At 37.6% G+C, this 23,112-nt stretch overlaps 1 protein-coding gene across 6 annotated transcripts in view; it reads right to left on the bottom strand.

The window, feature by feature from the left end:
* Nucleotides 1-2,509: 2,509 nt before the first annotated feature.
* NPEPPS (aminopeptidase puromycin sensitive) overlaps nucleotides 2,510-23,112 on the bottom strand; it is a 97,515-nt gene continuing 76,912 nt past the window's right edge. For 3 of the 6 annotated variants that reach the window (XM_004282697.4, XM_033410988.2, XM_049702555.1), the window contains 10 exons: nucleotides 21,453-21,516; nucleotides 18,939-19,078; nucleotides 16,977-17,111; nucleotides 15,504-15,723; nucleotides 11,363-11,505; nucleotides 10,173-10,229; nucleotides 7,231-7,338; nucleotides 6,587-6,742; nucleotides 6,269-6,316; nucleotides 2,510-4,020 (listed from right to left, as the gene is read on the bottom strand). In XM_004282697.4, coding sequence (XP_004282745.1) covers nucleotides 3,868-4,020; nucleotides 6,269-6,316; nucleotides 6,587-6,742; nucleotides 7,231-7,338; nucleotides 10,173-10,229; nucleotides 11,363-11,505; nucleotides 15,504-15,723; nucleotides 16,977-17,111; nucleotides 18,939-19,078; nucleotides 21,453-21,516 — 1,224 coding nt within the window. In that variant the 3' untranslated portion in view covers nucleotides 2,510-3,867. Of the gene's footprint in view, nucleotides 4,021-4,708; nucleotides 5,151-6,268; nucleotides 6,317-6,586; nucleotides 6,743-7,230; nucleotides 7,339-8,236; nucleotides 8,420-10,172; nucleotides 10,230-11,362; nucleotides 11,506-15,503; nucleotides 15,724-16,976; nucleotides 17,112-18,938; nucleotides 19,079-21,452; nucleotides 21,517-23,112 lie in introns of those variants that run through there. The other 3 variants (XR_004478599.2, XM_033410989.2, XR_004478600.2) reach the window with 3 other exon arrangements.

Below are 23,112 nucleotides of genomic sequence, written 5' to 3'. Positions count from 1 at the left end.
GGACCAGAAGTTCAGTAGTGAAAGCTACAGCTGCCAGATATCAGCAACTAAATCAGAGGAACAGAGTTCTTTACAAATGCCATAAGAACCCGATTGACTTTCCTGACACTGCCATCTATCACAGTTTGCCATCAATCGTACTGTTAGAGCAACCTGATTTGGGTTCCTAGGGAAAGCAGTTGTTTGGCCCAATGTTTCATTAACCTCAGGGTCTCCTGTCTCAGTCTTGCATTGGAAACCAAACACCTTAACCACTTTGCTTGCACTCGGGTTGGTACAAGAAGGCATGGTCCATCTTGGGTGGGTATTTTCCATGACCACAAAAGAGAGTCCTATTAAAAACAACAACTCTGAGATCCTAAAACTAGTATTTAGTAAGAAGAGATTAAATTCTCATCAGCTGATTTTATTATTCAGTCAAAAATGATGCTGTAGGGCTTCCCTGGTGGTGCAGTGGTTAAGAATCCGCCTGCCAATGCAGGAGACACGAGTTCTGGTCTGGGAAGATCCCACATGCTGCGGAGCAACTAAGCCCATGCACCACAATGACTGAGCCTGCACTCTAGAGCCCGCAAGCCACAACTACTGAAGCCCGTGTGCCTAGAGCCTGTGCTCTGCAACAAGAGAAGCCACCACAATGAGAAGCCTGCGCACCGCAACGAAGAGTAGCCTCCGCTCGCTGCAACTAGAGAAAGCCCATGCGCAGCAATGAAGACCCAATGCAGCCAAAAATAAAAATAAATTTATAAAAAAAATGATGCCGTAAGTATAGATTCAAAATTATAAATTTATTACCCAAAGCTTTTTATTTTCTTGCTGAGAAAAAAATTACTAACCCTACAAATGTGGCTCCAAGTCCAGGACTCATTTGGATAATAGAGTTGAAAACTTGATTTAAAGCTATAAAACCCCTCCTACCCCCCCAAATTGCACACTACAGAGATATTCTTTTCAAAGGGGTTCCTTGCTTCCTGAAATTCATCCTTAGAAAATGCAAGATAAGAATTCACCCACAACTGCCCACTGTCCCAAAAGGCTTTACTGCTTCCCATTAATAAAATATAAAATAACATTCTCTGTAAGGAAATAACACATTCATCTTTCTTTCCAACCTTCTGATTTCCACTAAAAATTTTAACCGAAGAATATTAGGGAAAAGGACAATGACTGAATATCTTTAAAGCTATTGCCTGGGTCCAGTGTGACTGTATGTTCTTCTAATTGTGGAGACCTAACAGTTAGCTGGGAGAACACAGGTTTTTGCAGACTGGCAAGCTTGCGTTGATCACTAGTACTGAGAGTTATTTGCTGTTTAACTACTTTGCCTAATTTTTCGGTGCCTGCTTTCTCGTCTGTAAGATGAGTATACTACCTAGGATAGGGAGCTATTTGGAAGACAAATTAAAACATCTGACAGGGAATTCCCCGCCGGTCCAGTGGTTAATGCACTTTCATTGCCCAGGGTGCAGGTTCAATCCCTGGTCGGGGAACTAAGATCCTGCAAGCCTTGTGGTGTGGCCAAACAAAACAAAAATATCTGACATGCAAAATGTCGGACTAAGACCTCTAGAGACACAAAGCATCAGGACTGTGGTGCCCAGATCAATCAAGATATTAGTAGAAAACAGAATACACTAAAACTGGGTAATTTGAGAAAGGTTTAATAAAGGGACTGTTTACAAAGACATGGGCAGAGTTCAGAGAAACCAACAGGGAATAATGGAGTTATCCAGAGCTAGTAAATGAGTGGTCCTTTCTATCCCTAGATCTGAAGGGCCAAAGAGAAGGAGCTAGAAGCTAGAGAGGCTGCCTGATAGGAGTCGCAGTCCTTCGTAGAGGGACTCAGACAACCTATGTGACCTGGCAATTTAGAAGCCAGGGGAATAAACACCCTAGCTTCTAAATATCCATTCCTCAGCCTTTTGATCTTCTGAGGGTGTTACTAATTGGATCAACACAACCTGAAGTCAGAGGGCAAAGGAGCCTGTTAATGCAGTCCATGGGGGTCAATACCTCCTGGGACGCAGAGCAGGATGAAAAGCAGTTCTAAAGAGGAAGCAGAAGATACCTAGCGCAACCTCTTCCCCAACATATTCAAACTGCTAAACCAGTATACACAAAACTTGCATGTATGCTGAAACTAAAATAACTTCTTTCCAGAATTTGACTGTGAGTTCTTTAATTAAAGCAGAATTTCTTTCAGTCTTTTTGATGCCCCTGCTTTGCCGGTGGCACATGCCTAGATAAAAGGAAGCCTCAATAAATGGGAACTGGCAGGCTCAAGTTGACTCCTGAATGCTGACTATAAGAGACTTTTGAGTTAACCCAGAACTAATTTAGGAGGAATCTTAAGATTTTTCTGGTTAGGTACTCTTCATTAGGAATTCAGCAACTGGATTTTCTTAGACTCAGAAAAATCCTATGGTAGTAAAACTTCTCATAATCCTACTGAATGATAGGAAAGGTTTTAGTTGCTTATCAGAGAGAATAAAGGACATCAGGACATCAATTTCACATTGACATTTTTATTAACGCCAACTGTTTTTTAATTATTTTTTTTAAAACAATAGCACAAAAATGTTTCAAGGAAGCAGTCTCACAATCTGATGACCTTCTGAAATACAGTTAAGCCACACCAAATATGAATTCCTGTTAATAACACACAAAAATATTTTTTTTTAAGAAAAAGAAAAGAAAAAAGGTAGGGAAAGAGGAAAGGAATGAGATTTAGACTTAAAATGTACTGGATTAGGTTGGTGAGGCTTGTTAGTAGGATACACTGTGGAAGCAGAGTGGCACACACAGGCTTATAGTCTTTGTTGTTTTTAAAACCAGTTACCACTAATATATAGGCCCTGCAGCAGTTACCAATGACTTCTTACATGCCCAAAATGAACCAGAAGAAGCCAGTGTTGATACTGTCATAAAGAGATTCAACACTTGGCCTGTCAGACAACTAAGACCATTTTCAGCAGAGTAACTCCTTCAGAAAGGCCTGGATGAAAACCTTTCATTTCTATTGTCTCACCTATATGCATTTCAGGGTTCTTAAAAGTCATCTTAAAAAAGAAAGAAAAAAATAATGTATATCAGTTTCTCTTATTTAATGTGGCTATAAAAGATGTTTCCTTATTATTTCTTTATCTCTAAGAAGGACACCGGGGTGGTGGGTTGGGGATGGAACTAGGGGAGGAAAAAACCCAGACCAGGATAGGTTTTTTTTTTTAAACTTTTTTTTTTTTTTTTTTGCCAAGGGGTCACACAGAAGGGAAAGCAAGGAGGAAAACTACAATCCTTGGTTCAGATTGAGTTATGCAGGAAAATATATCTTCCTGATCAGTCCCCATGCCAAAAAAAAAAAAAAAAAAACCCACTTGAAATTATGCACAGACTCTATGTATACCAGCTATCAGCCTTTCATGTTTAACATCCCCAGCAATGGACACTACCCTTGGTTTGTAGGCTGCTTGTAGAACCCATTTCACAAAAATCCTCTTTTCCCAGAAGCCTCTAGTTTCCTTTTGGTAGGTTATAAAAACAGAACATCTGTCATTAACAGGAGAGTGTTAAATACTTTTAACCACTGACAAGGCTTCAGGAAGTTTCACAGTTTCGTTATGCTCTATTTTATTACTATCATATTTACATTTTTTTTATTTTTTATTTTTTTTGCTGAATTGCTGATTTTCCTTTTTCAATAGAATTTAATTCTGGAGTGTGAGCAGGAACCAGTTAACTACATTCAATGTCCAACCCCCACTGGCTTGAAAGAAGACTCCAAATTCTTGGCATATGAATCAGCTGTTCGGTCGCTCCACCTTATCCCTGCATGAAGCAGCAGAACCGCAGTGGCGGCATGCTCCGGGTTCATGCTGTGGGTGGTGAGGCCTTTCGCTGAAGGAGGTACTGGTGGATGCTCTCAGCATCACGCTTTAGCCAAGCAGCATTCAGCAGGATATTTTCACAACACTGCTGGATGGTACGCTCAGCTGAAGGAGCTGGGTGACTCTCGAAGAAAGCCTGGTATAAAACAACCCAGAATGTAGGATCATTACCAGCAATAGTAAGAAGCTAATATCACAGGCTCTGAAAAAATACCCACTGCCTATAAAGGGTTCATAAGCTTCACTCATGAAAATTTACCACTGCCACCTCCAGGCTAAAAGAAAACAAGCAGCTCCTTGTACCTGCCTACAGGAATTCTCCTCCAAATATATTATATGCTTACAACTTAATCAAAAGTTAACAGTAAAGAGACAGAACCTTCGGCCTTTTAAGTTCATTGTCCAACCAGCAAAAGAAAGTAAAAAAGAACTGGTATCAAGGACTTACTCTGTTCCAGGCCCCCTGTGTTAGTTACTTCATCTAAATGACAATCTTATCACTTCATTTTACAGATGAAACTGGCTCACAGGGGTTAAAAAACCTACTTGAAGTCTAGGTTTTGGAATCAGACTTGGGACTTGATCTAGGCTCCATCATGTACTATCCTGTGACTGAGTAAATTAACTGCTCTAAGTATGTTTTCTCATCTATGAGAAAATATTTACTCCAGAAGATTAAAGAGACAACCCATATAAACAGCATAATACTTGGCACAGAGTAGTTAAGGACTCAACACATTTTGGCTGCTTCAAATAAAGATTAATTTGTAAGGGTTGATAAAATTAAGAAGCTTAAATTGCTTCTATATCCTAATAATTTAAAATTTTATAGACTCGCATTTTTCACACAGTAAAACTACTTCAGTTTCTTGTAATTATCACAATGCTTATTGATTAAACGCTGAAAAAATCATTTTCTAATGAAGTACACCTGGTTCCATAGAAAATACCAACTAGCAAAAGGACACGGGTCTTTCCTTTGAGCTAGTCATCACCACAGGTATACAAGAGAGAATGACTAATTCATCAGATTAAGTCTAGACCTTTTAGAAATCAAACTTTATTTACATGGATGACAATGGCTCCTGCTCCAAGGCTCCTATCACAGTTGGGTTCTTAGGGCCTGAGTAAGATACAAGACTTCCTCTCATTTCACTTTGAGAAGCAGCACCACTATTTACATACCAGAAACCTGGGAATTATCCTTGACTCTTCGTTCTTCCTCCCCAGATACGTTCACAACACAGAGAAGCCACTCAGTAAATACTGGTTGAATTAAAGATTAACAAAATCAAGCCCCTGAATTTCTTTCTTACTCCATCTTCTCCAAGCTACTAAATCATTTTTGCTTGGAGAGTTAGCTTCCCGACATCTTCTCTTCTCCTTTCCAAATTATGCATTCTCCACACTGTGGCCAGAGTGAAATTTTTATCATATAAACAAAGGAGTGACTTGATCTGGTTTGTAAGCCATTCAAGGGCTTCCCATTCTTAGGAAAAGTTTAATATGGCCTACAAGGCCCTCCTCGGTCTGGCCTCTGCCTACTTTACCAGGCTTAGCTTAACCAGTGCCCTCCCCTCAAACTAATTATACATATTTCTCCTTCAGAGTATTTATTACCTTTACAATAAAGTAATTATTAACACAATACAATACGCAATGTAAACTAAATGAATCTTATTTCTAACAATGGATCATAAAGTGAATCAAACATTATAGCTCTCAGAATTTCCAAATTCACACCTGATAACCCCCTTGCTTTCAAGAATGAAGGTGGAAGTGACACTTAAGAAATACTTTGCGATTAAATGCAATGAAAGGCTTAAAGTTAAGATTTTCCTAATCAGTGTAGATTTGTCCTCCAAACACTGAACTCTGCCACTAAACTGATTATCAGTCTTTCTAAGAGCTAAGAGGAGAGTCCCTACATAGTCATCTTGTCTCATTGTGCCTACAAAAGACCTATGAAGGTTTTAGAAAAGGAAAAAGAACGAATATCAAGGACCTACTATGTTCCAGGCCCCCTGTGTTACTTAATCTAAATGACAATCTTAACACCTCATCTTATGGATGAGGAGCCGGGCTCACAGAGGTTAAAAAACTTGCTTGAAGTTACACAGCTAACAAGGAGCAGAGCACAGATTATTTATACCCAGGTCGACTGATGTCAAGTTCCACATTCTTTCAACCACGCTTCAATGCCCCAAAGATGATTCCAACTCTAAATTCTTCAAGCATTAAAGATACAACCTAACCTGTCTTTCTCCAAGCAAGAACATGGAGACCCTAAAGTACAACATTACCCCAACACTCTATCATTACAATTGGGTTAGTGTTTTTACTTACTGGATTGAAAAGTGAAAAGTAAACAGTCCTTTCCTTACCTTAACTTCTCCAGCCATTTTATCAACTGCAAATCCCTCAACTGATAGCTGAAAAAAAAATGGTTTATAAATAGTAAGAACAACTAAGAGTTTAGGAACAAACTTCCATTTACCATAAAAACAAATCATTCCATTCTTTCCCAACTTCAGTTTATTCTAGAGGGTACAGGATGGGTTATGGAGAAACTCTTTAGTAAAGCTAATAACTACTTAAGGAAACTCTTAAAAGGCAAAGGCCATAATCTATGGGTCTAGTGAATCATGGATGTTTCTCAATAATACCCATGATAAGCAAGCTACTCAAAAATTTTCACCTACCTTTATTAGTCTAGATATTAAGAATCCTCCCTGGTATCGATTATAAAGTTCTTCCCAGTTGTCTTTTATGAATTTCCAAGCAGCCTTCCTTCCATGCTTACTGCCTCCAGCCACTCCACCAATTACTGATACAGTGTCCTGTGGACGTACCTCTTCCTAAAAAAAAGAAGAGAACTAAAAGTCTACCATATCCAGAACATCATCTGCTGCCAGAAAGGGCAAATGCTGTTGAGGTATACCCAAGTAATCCCACTGAAGACACTTATTGTTTTAGGAATAACTTGCACCAGAAGCTTCTAACAAAGAGGAGAATGTTTAACCTAAAGATCAGCCAAATTGAGAATGAAGCACTGGGATGGGTACAAACAGGCTGCTCAATAGATACTTGCTCTAGGGTAAAGAAAGGAAGAGACAGAAAGTAGGCACAGGGATGTGTCAGCTTTCCAGTTTATTTCCTCTCCCAACTATTCTGATTCTCACCACTAGAGGGAGATACAGTGATTAGTAACAAAAGCTTATTCCAGTCCTCCAAGAATGAGGGAGCCTTTAGTCTAGGGTTAAGGCAGAGAATACTGAATCAAGGACACTTGCTACAGATCAGTGGGTAACAATTCCCTCTAAAAGCAGTTTTCATGGTAACTTACTGAAAGTGCAAACGTGAGGACTTTTTGAATCAATTCAGGTGAAAGAGTAGCCCCAAGGACTCTTTCAATCCGGTTTTTCTCTTCCTGCATATCTGCTTGTTTGTGAAGCTATAGTGAAAAAATATAGATAGAGATAATTAACTTCTCCCCCATTAAGGTGAAACTTTTGCTCTACATTCTCATTGGCTAAGACTGCAGGATATGAAATTAACAAAAGAATATTTTTCAAGATGTTTGGGCACTAAATTTGTCGTGTGCCCCTATAGTAAGACACTAGGTGCAAGTGCTTACTGTATGAATAGCTTGTCATCAGTTCTAAGCAGTTCAACATCAAGATCTAAGGGGTCAACCTGTCATGACCAAATTCTTTACTCATTGATGTCTGACTAATGTTCTATGTTAGATGAGCAAAATAATAATTACTAATACCACTTCAATTTATAATATTTTTCACTATTTACAATAGTGAAAAATAGAAGATGCATTATTGAAAGTAATATTTTAAGAATGTTTGATGACATAAACATGCTCTTGATATATTAAATGAAAGAAGAGAGACAAAGCAAAATGATTCTAAATTTTTAAAAAGTTAATGTGAAGGGGAAAAAACACTTGTAAACATATCAAAATATTAACAATAATAATGGTCTCTGATCAGTGGGATCATCACATTTTTTAACTGCAAAAGCAGCACATGCTGAATGAAGAATATTAAGAAAACAGAAAAGCATAAAGAAAAAACAAATCAGGAATAAGATCATATTATACATGCTATATTTGTCACGTTTTAAAAATTACAGGTAAGTTCTGTTTTCTTCTTTATACTTTTCTAGTCTCTAAATCTTCCATGGTGAGTATACCAAAATCTTTTTTCATAATTAGAAACAAAATATTATTATATATTTTTTAAAATTAGAACTACAAATGTATATGAGATACTTCTCTAGGACAACTTAATTTATAGACTCTCTTGACCTTTTTTCCCCTCTGAAGATTTAACACTGACCAGTGTCTGGAGACCCCATCACAGCTCCCAGTTTCCTCTTCCTTTCCTTTGGACTCTTTTGAGCAGCAGTGTAGTAAAATAGATAGGAGGTCAGAAGACCTGGGTTCTAGTCCCAGTTTTGCCTCTAACTAGCTGTGTGATCTTGACTAAGTCCTTAACCTCTCCGGGTCTCAGTTTCCCCATCTGTAAAATGAGTGGGGTGGACAGATGATTTCTAAGGTCCTTTTCAGCTCTAATACTCAAGGTCTGAACTCTGGCTTTTAGGAAGCATTCCCCACCCCACCCCCTGGAGAACCTGTTACAGGAGTCCACTAGATGGCATCATAACACCACATTTCAAATACACTTTGAATTAAAGTTATTTATCCTGCTTCATTATTCCTAAATTACCAACAGAAAACTGTCTTCCTCATCTCTCATCAACTGGTTTCTTTCTTTTTTTTTAATTTATTTTATTGAAGTATAGTTGATTTACATTGTTGTGCTAGTTTCTGATGTACAGCAAGTGATTCAGTTATACATACATAATAATAGTTTGCATTTGCTAATCTCAAACTCCCAATCCATCCCTCTGCAACCTCCCCTGACTGGTTTCTTGAAGAACCCTGACTCTGCCTTCATTAGAGCTCTTTCCATAGTAAAGCTGAATCACTGTGAGCTCCCTTGTGTTAGATGCAAACATTTATTAAATAAACATACTAGTATAAATTGTTAAAAATATGCCATGACATGAAAATGTCTCAGTACCTCTCATGAAAATTTCGGAACCCCTATTTTTCCCACACCTTTATGGAATAGACAAAAAATACCAAGTACTTCATTTCATATGCAAAGAAATACATGATTTATAGTGCATAGGTTCACAGAATATTAAGAATGAGAAGGGACCTTAATGTCATTTAGTTGAAAGGTAAACCCGAAGTATATTTTTTTATGTTATTAGAAAGGAAATCCTTATACAAGATAGGTAGTTAAAGCAATACAGTTTGAGATGTAGTTTCTTAAATAAAGTTTATAATATATATTTTTTAAAACATTCTAATCATTTAAATAGGATTTGTTTAGAACTAAAATACTAGAAATTAGATTTGCAATTCTGATCCACTTGGGATAAGAAAAGTATTCTGATTAAGGGTAGAAGTATTAAAGCACATCCCATTCCTATCCTGTTTGTCTCCCTAAGTGCAGATCATTTAATGAATGGGTCTGATAGATGATTTGGGTATTTAGGCACATTTTGCACATTTTATTTAATGGTAATAAGTAGAATCAGCTCTCTCCACCTCTAATGCAACCAGATTGTCAAGTTATTTCTTAGACTAATAACTGCATGGACAAGGACTGGAGATAGCACTTGTTCCACAGCATTAGGACTTTCAAACAGATCACTGCCATTATAAGGACATGGAAAGTTTTACCTATATTTTTCTAAGTCGGAGTTTAATTATATGCCAACCACCCTGGGACTACAGAGGCTGTGAAAGCAAGTGAATTAATTTCCTGTCCATTCATAAGAGGCACTGGCATAGACCAAACCCTTGAGACACCTAATCATCTATCCCTTTTCTAAGCACAGAAACAAACCTTTTGTATAAAATGGGCAGAACCCCAAGTAAATTTGCATTGATGGGAAAAGTTTTAAGAACTTGACTTTTTAATCAAAATTAACATTTCGGTATTAAGATTTAAGATGCATAAATTCGTGAGTAAAAAAAAAAAAGTGAAAAAATTAGATGACTTTTGGCACTTGTATTGGTAGTACAGATAAACAGATATTATATATTTCTCTCACAGTTTCCTAATATTTGCATGTCTACAGTATGCATATCAGCATGTATTTCTTTTGCCAGGACTTTTTTTTAACCGCTCAAGCTCATACTCTATGTCAATTCAACTTAAAAAGCAGAAAGTGGGAGCCCTTTCTAAATTTACTCACCTTCAGCATAATGTCTAAGGTAGTGCCATCACCATGCTTCAAAACAGTCAGATAGACCTACAAGAGAATACAGGAACAAAAAAGAAGGCATCTGATTAAATGTATCTTGTTCCAAATATTCTAACGTTAAGAAAAGACAGAAAGCAAGTCAAAAAAAATTGTGTGGATATTACATATTAATACAAATTGTGGCAAGGATCTAAGAGCCCACATGAACAACCAGAAAGGTAGATGGCAGGTAGTAAGTAACAGCAGAACACACCAGTCTTTCAGGAGGATGTGCACAGACAGTCAATCACCTTTCAGTACCCTAGTGCAGACTGAGAAGCTTCACATCAATGAGAAGCTGCCTACAGACCTCATAAGTGGTGTATATTTAAAGAATCAGGAGGGACTTCCCTGGTCACAGTGGTTAAGAATCTGCCTGCCAACGGAGGGGACACGGGTTCGATCCCTGGTCTGGGAAGATCCCACATGCTGCGGAGCAACTAAGCCTGTGCACCACAACTACTGAGCCTATGCTCTAGAGCCCACGAGTCACAACTACTGAGCCCATGCACCACAACTACTAAGCCTGTGCGCCTAGAGCCCATGCTCCGCAACAAGAGAAGCCACCACAATGAGAAGCCCGCGCACCATAACAAAGAGTAATCCCAGCTCGCCGCAGCTAGAGAAAGCCCATGTAAAGCCAAAAAAAAAAAAAAAAAAAATTGTTATAAAATATCTTAAAACAATAAAAGAATCAGGGGACTTCCCTGGTGGTCCAGTGGTAAAGAATCCACCTTGCAATGCAGGAAACGCAGGTTAGATGCCTGTGTGCCACAACTACTGAGCTCACGTGCGTCAACGAAGGAGCCAGTCTGCTGCAAACTACAGAGCCCACGTGTTCTGGAGCCCCTGTGCCACAACTAGAGAGAGAAAACCCACATGCCACAACTAGAGAGAAGCCTGAGTGCTGCAATGAAGAGACTGTGTGCCTCAGTGAAGATCCCGTATGCTGCAAGTAAGACTCAACACAGCCAAAAAGTAAAAAAAAATAAGAATAAATAAATAAAGGAAAAAAATAAAAGAATCAGACATGATTTGTGAGTCAATACTTAGGTCATTTTTGGTTACTATTAAATACATTCCACACTACACAGAATGATGAAGTCACCTAGAAATCAAGGTACTTTATTACGAAAACCTACCGGACTCCTCAAATCAGCGGAGAGAATCTGTTTCCCTTCCACATGGTCCTTAAACCGACGACGGGCTTCTTCTAACGTTGCCTTATGTCCTGCCTTCCCTAGTTTTCCCAGAACCAAGCCCCTCAGGAGTGCATCGAGATGACCTGATTGAGAAGTAAAAGAGATATAGAACTACTTAAAAAGCTTATTTTTACAAATACGCCACCTAGATATCTTATAATTGTGTTATACCGTGTCTACAGTCTTGAACAAACAAAATCAATTACCTTAGTACTCTAGAGAACACTTGATTTAAATTTATCAAATAAGAATGAAATGAAGTGCTTAACACACTAGACAAGCAAATATGATGCCTCTGTCTATAGTTACAATGCCAACTTGATTTACTAAATGTTCACTCCATCTAGGTAATTACACTAATAAGAATTATGTGTGAAAGGAACAGACTTAGATTATGCAATTTTGACCCAAGATTTAGAGAAAGGTCACATATAGAACTAGTATGCTGGGTACATTGAAATCTTAGATTTTTAAAATCAGAATCTGATAGATTACTCCAAAGATATGCAGATGGCCAATAAGCTATCACTGGCCATTAGGGAAATGCAAATCAAAACCACAAGATACCACTTCACACCAATTAGGATGGCTAGAATAAAAGAGACAATAACAAGTGTTGGCAAGGATGGGGAGAAATTAGAAACCTCAGACATTGCTGGTAGGAATGTAAAATGGTGTGGCCACTTTGAAAAACAGTCCAGCAATTCCTCAAAAGGTTAAACACAGAGTTACCGTATGACCCAGCAATTCCACTCTTCAGTATATACCCAAGAGAAATGAAAGTATTTGTCTATACAAAAACTTGTATACATATGTTCATAACAGTATTCCTAACAGTCAAAAAGTAGAAACAATCCAAACATACATAAACTGATAAACGAACAAAGAAAATGTGGTATATCCATATAATACAACGGAATATTATTTGACTATAAAAGGAAATGAAGTACTGATACATGCTACAACATGGATGAACCTTGAAAACATACTAAATGAAAGAAGCCAAATATAAAAGGGCACACAGGGTATGATTCCATTTATATGAAATGCCAGAACAGACAAATCCATGAAACAGCAGATTAGTGGCTGCCTGGGACTGAGTTGCCAGGGAATACAGAGTGACTGCCAATGGGTATGGAGTTTCTTTTGAGGGTAAAGAAATTGTTCTGGAATTAGATAGTGCTGGTGGTTGTACAACACTGTGAAAAAAGACTGAATTGTATATTTAAAAGAGTGCATTTTGTGGTATATTGATTATACCTCAAAAAAAATAGTTAACCTAGCATACAAACTGATGGACTGCAACAGCACAATGGACAAATAAATTGTGGTATATTCATACAATGAAATAGCACTCAGCGATAAAAAGGATGTATCTCTAGAACATTATACTGAGTGAGACAAACCAGATGAAAGAATAGACTATATAACATGATTCCATTTATATAAAGTTCTAGAAGAGACCATATTAATCTAGGGTGAAAGAAGTCAGAATAGTGTTTGCCTGCAAGGGATGTGAGGGTTGGTGGGGTGCGTAGAGTGGCAGGGACTGGGAAGTGGCCTGAGGGCAACCTCCTGTGGTGATGGAGATGTTGTATGCATTTGTCAAGTCACTGAATTGAACATGCACAATTTGCCATATTTAAATAGTAACTCCATGAAAAATACATTTAAGAAAACCATAAGAAATCAATAGATAACACGATGCTAGTGAAGGTTCTTATAAGAACCAATTTATAATTCTGGTGCTGATTTGCTGTGTAGATACAGGCAATATTTTTATTATTTTGCTATGTTTGATTCTTCCATCTGTAAAGCTGGGAAACTAATGACATTCTCCCTATTTCAAAAAGGTATTTTTTAGCCCCCAAAGTTTCACATATTATCATCATGAAAGAAAGTGCAACATCCACCAATTTACCTGCATCTGTGTCCATATACTTCCTGTCTTGTTCTTATGGATCTGCTGTATTCCTACCTAAAGCCAACTCCTCCACTTGTGCAATGGATCCTGACTCCTCTCGATTATTCAGCCATCACTCCAGCAATTACCTCTCTTTCACATCATGAATTTTTCTATTACTGCATCATTTTCATCAGCACAAAAACATAAAGTCTCCCACTTTAAAAAAAAAAAAGCCCCCTTGACCTCACATCTCTCTCCAGATTATCCCCTTTTATCTGATCCTCTTTTTAGCAAAACTCCTTTAAAAAGTTGTCTAAAAGTGCTGTCTCCTTTTCCTCTCTTCCCTTTCTGGTGTTGTTCATCACCACGCCACAGAACTTGGCCAATGCAATCATCAGTTCTTCATCATTCTGCCCAACTTACAGCAGCATTTGTCACAGACGATCACTTCTCCCTCTCTACTGCTTCTTTAAGGCTTCTGGGACACTCCTCTCCCTCCTGTCTCTCCTACCTTATTGTCCAGTCAATCTCCCTTGCTGATTCCTCCTCTTCTACCCAATCTCTAAATCTTGGACTGACCATGCCCTCATCCAATCTTATGGCTGTAAATACCATCTATGCGTTAAATGTATCTATTCAGCCTGGACCTCTAGGCATGGGACTCCCCACTTGGATGTCTAAAAGGACCTCAAATTTAAGATGTCCAAAACCAAACTGCTGATTCCCTTTTGTACCCAAATCTGCTTCTACAGCAGTCTTCCCCGTCCCTGTATATGGTAACTTCACTCTTTCAGTTCTTCAGGCCAAAATTTGATGACTCCCCTCTTTCTCTCCACCACACAGGCCACCACCAAGTATTTTCAGTTCTACCTTCAAAACATACCCAGAATTTACTACCTACAAGTGCTACCTGCAACCAGCACCTAACTGGATTACTGAAATAGCTTTCTAACTTGTCTCCCTGCTTCCTCTTTTGCCTCCCCTGCTACAGTCTGTTCTTCACACAGCTGAGTAAATAAGTCATGTTCCTCTGCTTTAAACTCTCAAATGAGTTGCTCATACCACTAAATGTGAAAGTCCCACGGGTTCTATAGGAGCTGATATGCTTCCACCCTCCTCTCTCCCTCAGTTTCTCTGTCCTGACTTTACCAGCCTCCTTGTTATTCCTTGAACATCTAAGCATGCCTCTGCCTCAGGTCTTTTGTACTTGCTGTTTCCTGTTTGGACCATTTTCCCACTAGATAGCCTCACAGGTCTCTCCTACAGGTTTCTGCTTACGCTCAAATATCACCTCACTAGTTTTCCTGCATTTTCCTGTCCACTCTCCATAAAACAGTGGCTTACTACTCCTTTTACTCCTGATCTACCTTACCTAACTTTATTTTTCTTCACGATACTTGCTGCCACCTAAAATATTATCTATTGAACTGTTTGCTGTGTCTTCCACTAGAATGTAAGCCACACAGGGTGATTTTTTGTTCACTGTTATACCACCATCTCCTAGTACGGTACCTGGCATTTACTGGGTACATAAATATTTGTTGAATCAATAAAAGAAAGACATAGAGCTCTAGATAATTGTTACTATTGTTCTTATTGTAAAAGACCGCCAGAATAAGAAGGGCAGGAGGAAATACCACCTTCAGTTATTAGCATATAGTAGAAAATAATTATATTTAAAGCCCTGTAATCACTATTCCCAACATTTAAATGACAGCAAAAGAGTAAATACAGGATTACAGAAATAAAGAGGACAGGATACATGTAGAAAGCAAATAACTCCTTTAATTCAGAAAACTGGCCCCTGTGTCTCTCAACACCTTTTCAAGCTGTACATAAGGTGCCTGGTATTTATGGTAAAATAATAAATAAAATAATCCAGAATGCCCTTTAGCTTTTTTTTACTAAAAATGGGCCTTTGGAACTTTGTGAAAGACTTCTATTTCCACCATTTGCTCTGTGCATATATCATATTTAGCAACAAATACACATAGCCACCACTGTTTTTATGTAACTTCACCAGGAGGCTTAAAAGTCCTAAGTCTTACTAGTTAGCTGAATACACAGTAACATCCAGCAGACACAAAGATGATGCTATTGTTATTGTTAACCACAGCTGAGTAAAAAAAGGACCAATTTCTGATCAATTCTTTCCCCATTCAGTACATCCATTACCTTCTCCAGGCTTGGGGTCCCAGCCCAGTCTCTCCCCTATAGGTGAAAAGACATCTTTCACAAACTCCTGGATTTCCTCATAGAAGTCTGTGTGGGACAAGAGAGTTGAGAGAATCCCCAGGTTACAGCTCAGGTCGCTCCATACAGTATAATTGGGCTCATTCACAAAAGCCTCCATGACTTTTAGAACCTCTACAGTGCTAATGATTCCAGCTCGAGCCTGGGATAGGAAAAAACATAAATTAATCTAGTCTTCAAACAAAAGCAAAACAAAAAACACAAGCATGTATTTTTGGCATTATCTTCTGCTAGTTAGCCATCCCTTAAGGAAGAGACTAGACTACATAAGCTCAGACTACTACAGAATTTTATAAAATAAAAACTGTATTATGACACCATTCCTTACTTTTTTGCTATTTATAGAAGAGCCACTTTAAAAAATTGCTAGAATTCCACCAATTTAGAAAAAGAAAGAAAACAGTTAACGTCCTATTTCTATTCAGTTTCCGGGGTCTTGGCATTGTTTTTTATTTTGAAAATTTTCATACTTTCAGAAAAGTTGCAAAAACAGTTGGGGCTTTGGTTTTTGACAGAGGTGCTTTCAAAACTAGACCTGCAAACTATGTCAACGTCAGCCTGTCCTTTACTCATTTCTAAAAGAAGGCAAACTGGAAGGCACTACAAATTCAGTCCTTTCAGAACTGACTAACAGAGTTAGGAAAAAGAACTTCTGTTACAGCAGCCAACTGCACAAACACACCACTCTCCTGGGACAGGTCTCTCTCAGCAATGAAATCAGCAGATGTGAGGTTTTGTGCATCAATGCTAATCTGTGTTTATACAAAGGAGGAATCCAAAACCAGTTACTGCAGAGGGGAATGAAAATTTCAAGTCCAATTAAAGGAACACTAGGAGGAATCTGACAATTTTATCACAGAGACATCTAGAAATTATCTAACCTATGTTTTGGGGTCATAAAGATAATACTACTAATTGCTCCTTAAAATTTTTTCTGGAACAAAGCTAAATATAAATATAATTCTAAAGCTAATGGGATATTATAATTTGAATAGTAAGGGAATGTTAAAAAATTCTACTAGACTTTCCCTGCAAAGTATAACCACTATTTTAGAAAAATATAAATCACTCTGAATTATTTTTAAAAACTACATAAGTAGAGAAGTTTCTTCAAGGTTCGTATCTATGTGTGTTGAAAAGAATTTTTGCCTTACAAAGGATAGTTTAAGTATAGTTGCAAAAAGCTGGCTTAGGAGTAATAAAATGAGATTTGTTTGTGGTAAATTATATAGGTTCAATCTTGTCATGTTAATTAATAATTAGTCATTTGCTTTGGTACTAAAGGCATTCAACCTTCAGGAAGAACTATATTCTTCTAGTTATGTTTCAGTCAGGCACTCCAGGAAAAACAAAATCCTTTAATCAGCAAAATCCATCTTACTACTGGAGGCTCACCAAGGAGAAGAGGTCATTCTGTAATCCAAGTCGATCCACAGGGGGCAGAGAAAGGTCACGAATGCCTGGTAATAAACTTTCCAGCATGGCTGAGCTGTATTGGGTCCGATAAAACCCAACTGTTCCCAGGTTTAACTGAAAAGATATACAACAGGTATTATTAAGGAGCTGCATTTATTTTTTAAATCAATTTTTTGTAGGTATGAAAGAAGTTCTAGTTTTAGTATGTCTGGATGAAAAACAACAAAGATCATTTATGCTAACAGACAAATTATTAAAATGAAACAACATATAAAGATAGTAATCAGTTGTCAAAGATGAATACAGAGGCAAAAGAAAACAGAAACTTGGCATAGTGGGAGGCAAAGTGAGCGACAGTGAAAAGAACATGGCTGAAAAGGAGGATATAATGCGGCTAAGTTTCTATTTCTAATTTCAGTGAATGGTTTTCAGTTTACAGAAAACATTTACTACAAAATAAAAATACTTGGACAATAAAATCTCTGAGGAAGACTAAACCTTTACAAATACTGATCTAATGAGCCCAGAGCCTCAATAGAATAACAACTGTCAGGTCCTAGATTTTAAAGAATTACATGGAGTTAAAAGGCAATTTCATATGATTTTGGAGTGAGGTAATCATTGACTAGCATTATTTTCTATAGGCTATTTACCAACAGTCAAAAATATTTTTGATAATATTTATATGCAAAGTATTTTAATGATAAAATGACAGTATAAGATATAAATATTTTGGGCTTCCCTGGTGGTGCAGTGGTTAAGAATCCGCCTGCCAATGCAGGGGACATGGGTTCGAGCCCTGGTCCGGGAAGATCCCACATGCCTCAGAGCAACTAAGCCTGTGCGCCACAGCTCTGGAGCCTGTGAGCACAGCTACTGAGCCCGCATGCCACAACTACTAAAGCCCGTGCGCCTAGAGCCCCTGCTCTGCAACAAGGGAAGCCACCGCAATAAGAAGCCCACACACTGCAACGAAGAGTAGCCCTCACTCGCTGCAACTAAAGAAAGCCCACGCACAGCAACAAAGACCCAACACAGCCAAAAATAAAATAAATTAATTTTTTAAAAAAGATATAAATATTTTACTATTTATATATATTTAAGTCACTTCACATTTCTAATACAGTAATTATTTTATTGATTCCCTTTATCTTTTACTATAGGAATAACACCTTTATTTACCTAATTACAATCATAGTGTTTTTTCTTATAAGAAAAATTTCATATTGCTACATATGTTCCAGAATGTAATTTCAAATGGTAATATAGTATTCCACTGGGTATATTATAAAAATATATTAAAAAAATTAAAACAGAGGGAGAAATAGTTCTGCAAGCACAAAAGCCTGAGACAATGTATAATTCCTATTAGGAATCTATAATTGGGAGAAAAGTCTGTAACAGATACTTTCATTATGAAAGGCAGAGTACAGAATAATGAAAAATAATATTTACTGACTCTTAGTGTTGTGAAATGGCTTTAAAACACCAGCTAAAAGTAATTTCACATTTCAGTGACACAAACTGATTATTATATGTCTGATCTCACTTGATTATAGTTGTACATGCACAATGACAACACATCACTGAAGTTAACATGTCATTACAATGACAGGGCAGTTTGAAGTTGCAAGACTACAAATGTTTTGGTTAATGTGACTTTATACATAGACTACTAGTTTTTTCCTGTTTAATCCTATCCCTTTGTAACTGCTTATTGACCACTCCCTTACCTGACATAAAGGCAAATATCTAGACAATACTATTTGAAAGTTGGCCCTAAATTTCACACAAGAAAGTTCAGAAATGTTTTTTTCTTTTCAAGTCCTAGTCCAAAATGAAGCAGTAGAATTTAGAGCCAGCCATAAAATGAATAAAGGAAATGAAAGAAATAAATCAATTTAGGTAAGATAAAAATGGCCATGTCATTTCTGGACTCACCTTCACCCACTGGTCTGGTTTGACATCTTTTAAAACTACATTCATCTCTGGCTTGTCCATGAGAATCTTCATTTTGGCATGGCTGGAATCTTCACTAGTAGAGATTGTGATAGGAACCATCCACTGGGGACAGTCTTCTCCTTAAGCAAGAGAAGAACAAAGAGGAAACTTGAAAAATAATTTCTCACTGGGAGAAACAGAAGGTAAAGTAGAGAGAGAGGAGTGGTGTCCCATGCATGGGTTTGAATCCAATTGTTAAGCCAATAGCTCATTTTTAATGGTACATGAACTCTTCCAGGTAACCTGAATAATAATAAGGAAGAGAGAATTTACTAATGAAATCACAATAGCCTATGAAAAAGAGAACACTGTGTTTACTTGTAGAATCACAAATATAACAATTTTAATTTAATTGTTGTTTTCCCCTTTCAGAGCAAAAGAAATAATGATTTTACTAGTAAGAGACATTTCGAGTGGGTTAAAGCTCTCACATAGCACTTAAAAACAAATTCTAAGGTGCAGGGCTTCCCTGGTGGCGCAGTGGTTGAGAGTCCGCCTGCCGATGCAGGGGACACAGGTTCATGCCCCGGTCCGGGAAGATCCCTACATGCTGCGGAGCGGCTGGGCCTGTGAGCTGCGTCCAGAGCCTGTGCTCCGCAACAGGAGAGGCCACAGCAGTGAGAGGCTTGCGTACAACAACAACAACAACAACAACAAATTCTAAGGTGCAATTCTTAACAGGTATATACACTGCTGAGAAACTGAAGGGCTGATTCTATTTCTGCGACAGATAGGATACACCTTGGGAGCTGCTGGATTCGAACACTGAGGAGTCACATCTAAAAGCCAAAGCCTTTTGTAAGGCAAATATATACACTCTCTTAGGTATTATACAGCAAAACAGATTTTGCATTAAGATGCCAAACAAAAGAGAGTCATTGCCCAGTACATTAATGAAACTATCTTAATAAATTATATAGCTTTATGCTATCAGGCTAAACCACAAATGAAAATTCCCTCCTGACACTGGGATAATTCAGGTTTTAATAATGCCTAGAGTGGTCACAGAGTATTGGAAAGACCTGCAAAACCTGTCAGTCCTACAATGCAGATTGCAGATATGTGCAGAAAACAGCAACTGTGACACTGTTTATTTAGATAATAAACATGTCACCTCACTTGTCAGACATATTTATTAAGAGTAACTCTCAATGCTAAGACTAAGGGTTGAAGGCTGTACCTCTTAAACCTAGTAGAGTGCATCATCATTTGGTGGGTGGAACATGAAAAGGCATTGGTGATTCTGATATACCCTTCCCCCTGTTGGGAACTACTATTTTAAAGGAAGTGAGAAAGGTGTAGAAAAACAGTTTACTTCTTGATTTTTCAATTCATCTTTCATTCCCTGGGTAAAAGAGTCTATTGTCGGGCTTCCCTGGTGATGCAGTGGTTAAGAATCCACCTGACAATGCAGGGGACACTGGTTTGAGTCCTGGTTCAGGAAGATCCCACACGCCGTGGAGCAACTAAGCCCGTGCACCACAACTACTGAGCCTGCACTCTACAGCCCGCAAGCCACAACTACTGAGCCCAAGTGCCACATCTACTGAAGACCACGCGCCTAGAGCCCGTGCTCTGCAACGAGAAGCCACTGCAGTGAGAAGTCCACGCACCGCAACAAAGAGTAGCCCCCGCTTACCACAACTAGAGAAAGCCCATGTGCAGCAACGAAGACCCAACACAGCCGAAAATAATTAAACAACAACAAAAAAGTCTAATGTCATGTAGAAATACTTGAAAAAGCAGAGTTGAATGATAGTTAAGGGTATAAACTTAAGGATTATAAACTTATATAATCCAACTATTTTGTTTGAATTCCTACTCTTTGACTTATTATATAGGTTATCTCGCACAATTTAACTTAGTTAGCTATGCCTCAGCTTCCCTATTTGTAAACAGAAATAATATGACCTACCTAATAGGGTTGCTGAGAGTATAAAATAAGGGTCAGTTATAGTGCTTAGCACAATGACTGGTACATAATAAATCTAAATAATCATTAGGCTTTATTTATTTGCTTAGTTACTTACTACGCCCAAGAATTAAAAAAAAAAAAGTAGCCACAATGTATACACTTGGTACACAAATATACCAAATGTACTTAGCACACGAGTGCATAAGACTTAGTACACAAATGCATACCAAGTCTTCTTTTAGGGATTAAGGTTAGAGACATCCCTTGAGTGTTCCTATACTTCTTCATTCATTACAGCCCCCAATAACACACAGAGACATGGACTTTCAAAAATCTAAGAATATGACAATACTACAAATACCCCATGAATCTCCTGTTTTGACTTCCTAGATTTCGTTTTTATTCTATTACCATTACCTTGTTTCTGTTTAATTCTATTAAAAATATTTTTAAATGGATAATTATTTCTTATTAGTTGGAACACTATGGTATGGTATCCAAACTCACTGATCAGCTCCCACTCATAGCCATTTGCTTACCAACATATGGTCCACTGGCACAGAACTTCCTTTGGGACAACCTCAGTAGTCTGTCATCTTCTATCTAAAGAAGCAAAACAAAATAAAGGCTGTAGTAGCAACAACACTTTTTTTTTTGGAGGGGACGACATCTCTGTGACAAAGCAGACGTGAAACCATATAGCCAAATGGCTCCTGAATATACAAAATGCAATGGTGATAAAGAGCATGATACTACAGAATGGTAGAAAAGTCACTATTTCGCATTAAGGCCTCAAAATAACAATACTCTAAAAATTAAAGGCCAGGTGCTATGAAACATTGCTCATGTGAAGAGATATGTATCCAGATAAGAACTTCAAAGTGTTAAAGTTTTCAAAAAGGATACATAGTTAACCTTTATGGAGGAAGGTTATGTCTTCAGCCTTTTCTACTTCCAAAAAGTGGCAACATTAAATTAGCATGGGGACTCAATATTCAGAATTCAAATTCTGAATTCAGAATCCAAAGTCATTTTTAGAACAACTGACAAACATGAAAGCAGCACACACCTTGTTTCAAAGGATGAGCTTTGCAATGAAACACAAAAAAAAGTCGGGGAGAGGTACTGCAATAAACTAAAAAGCCAGAAGGAACAAAGGCAAGTACATATTTTTAAAAAACTACTTCAACAATATGCAATCTTTTATTTAGTTATCATTTGTTACTATGCCCTAGACATTTTAAATAATGCAAGATAAAACAATTTTAAGATCACTTAAATCAAACACTAAATTGGGTCAATGACCTTTATAAAGGGATAAACTGCAAGAGACAGAAATGAAAAACTAAAAAATTTGAGTGAGGAAGCAATGGCCACTTTGATGCCATAAAGAAACTACTAATGAACTTAAATACGGATACTACATCACTGATTAATTATGTATCACATAGATTTCCTTGAAAAAGTTATTAGGTGACTTTTAAATTGATTCAGAAATAAAGCAAAAATATTTAAATTTAGGGAATATAAAGTGAGATACAGATCATAATCAAGATACAATGTTGCAGAGTTCTCCTATCTGTAAAAGAACTGAGCCATAGACAGGCTTTTTATTGTAATGTAAAATGGAGGATTAGTTTGGCTGTGCTTGGAGACAAAAAAAAATGCAGAGAAAAAGTAAGATCTTGAAAGTAGCTTGATGGAAAAGTTCGCTGAGTCTCAATAACATTGGGAGGAAGTGGGGTATTAGTGTCCTCTCTTCTGATAAACTAGAAAGAAACAGAATGGTCACAATGACAGCTCACTAAAGTTTTAGATATCCTTTCTCACCAAATATGATTAATTGTGTTCCCTAAACTGCCTTTTCAAATGCTTGCAGCCAATCTAACTGAGAGGTTCTCCAACGTATGTACTTTATTGCCACATTGAGCCTTTGCAAAATATTAGCTTCATGGACAATGCAGAACCACAAGGACAAACACATATCTAAAAAAGAGCTATGAATCCTCCTCCCTAAAAAAGAATGGAATTAATTCCCTATGCAGCTTATAAAACCATGGCAAAGAAATTTAAGAGAATGATTTCATAGTTTCATACAATTAAACTAAGTTAAGACAAACTTTCTGGTATGCATTATAGGTTGATGGTAATTCTCAGTACTGTTGGAGGACAACTCATTTTGAATTACACCTGTCTGAA

This window comes from Orcinus orca, chromosome 19, assembly GCF_937001465.1.
Source record: "Orcinus orca chromosome 19, mOrcOrc1.1, whole genome shotgun sequence".
NCBI lineage: Eukaryota > Metazoa > Chordata > Mammalia > Artiodactyla > Delphinidae > Orcinus > Orcinus orca.
The sequence above is the reverse complement of the archived record's forward strand: the minus strand, read 5'-3'. Positions and strand labels throughout refer to the sequence as shown.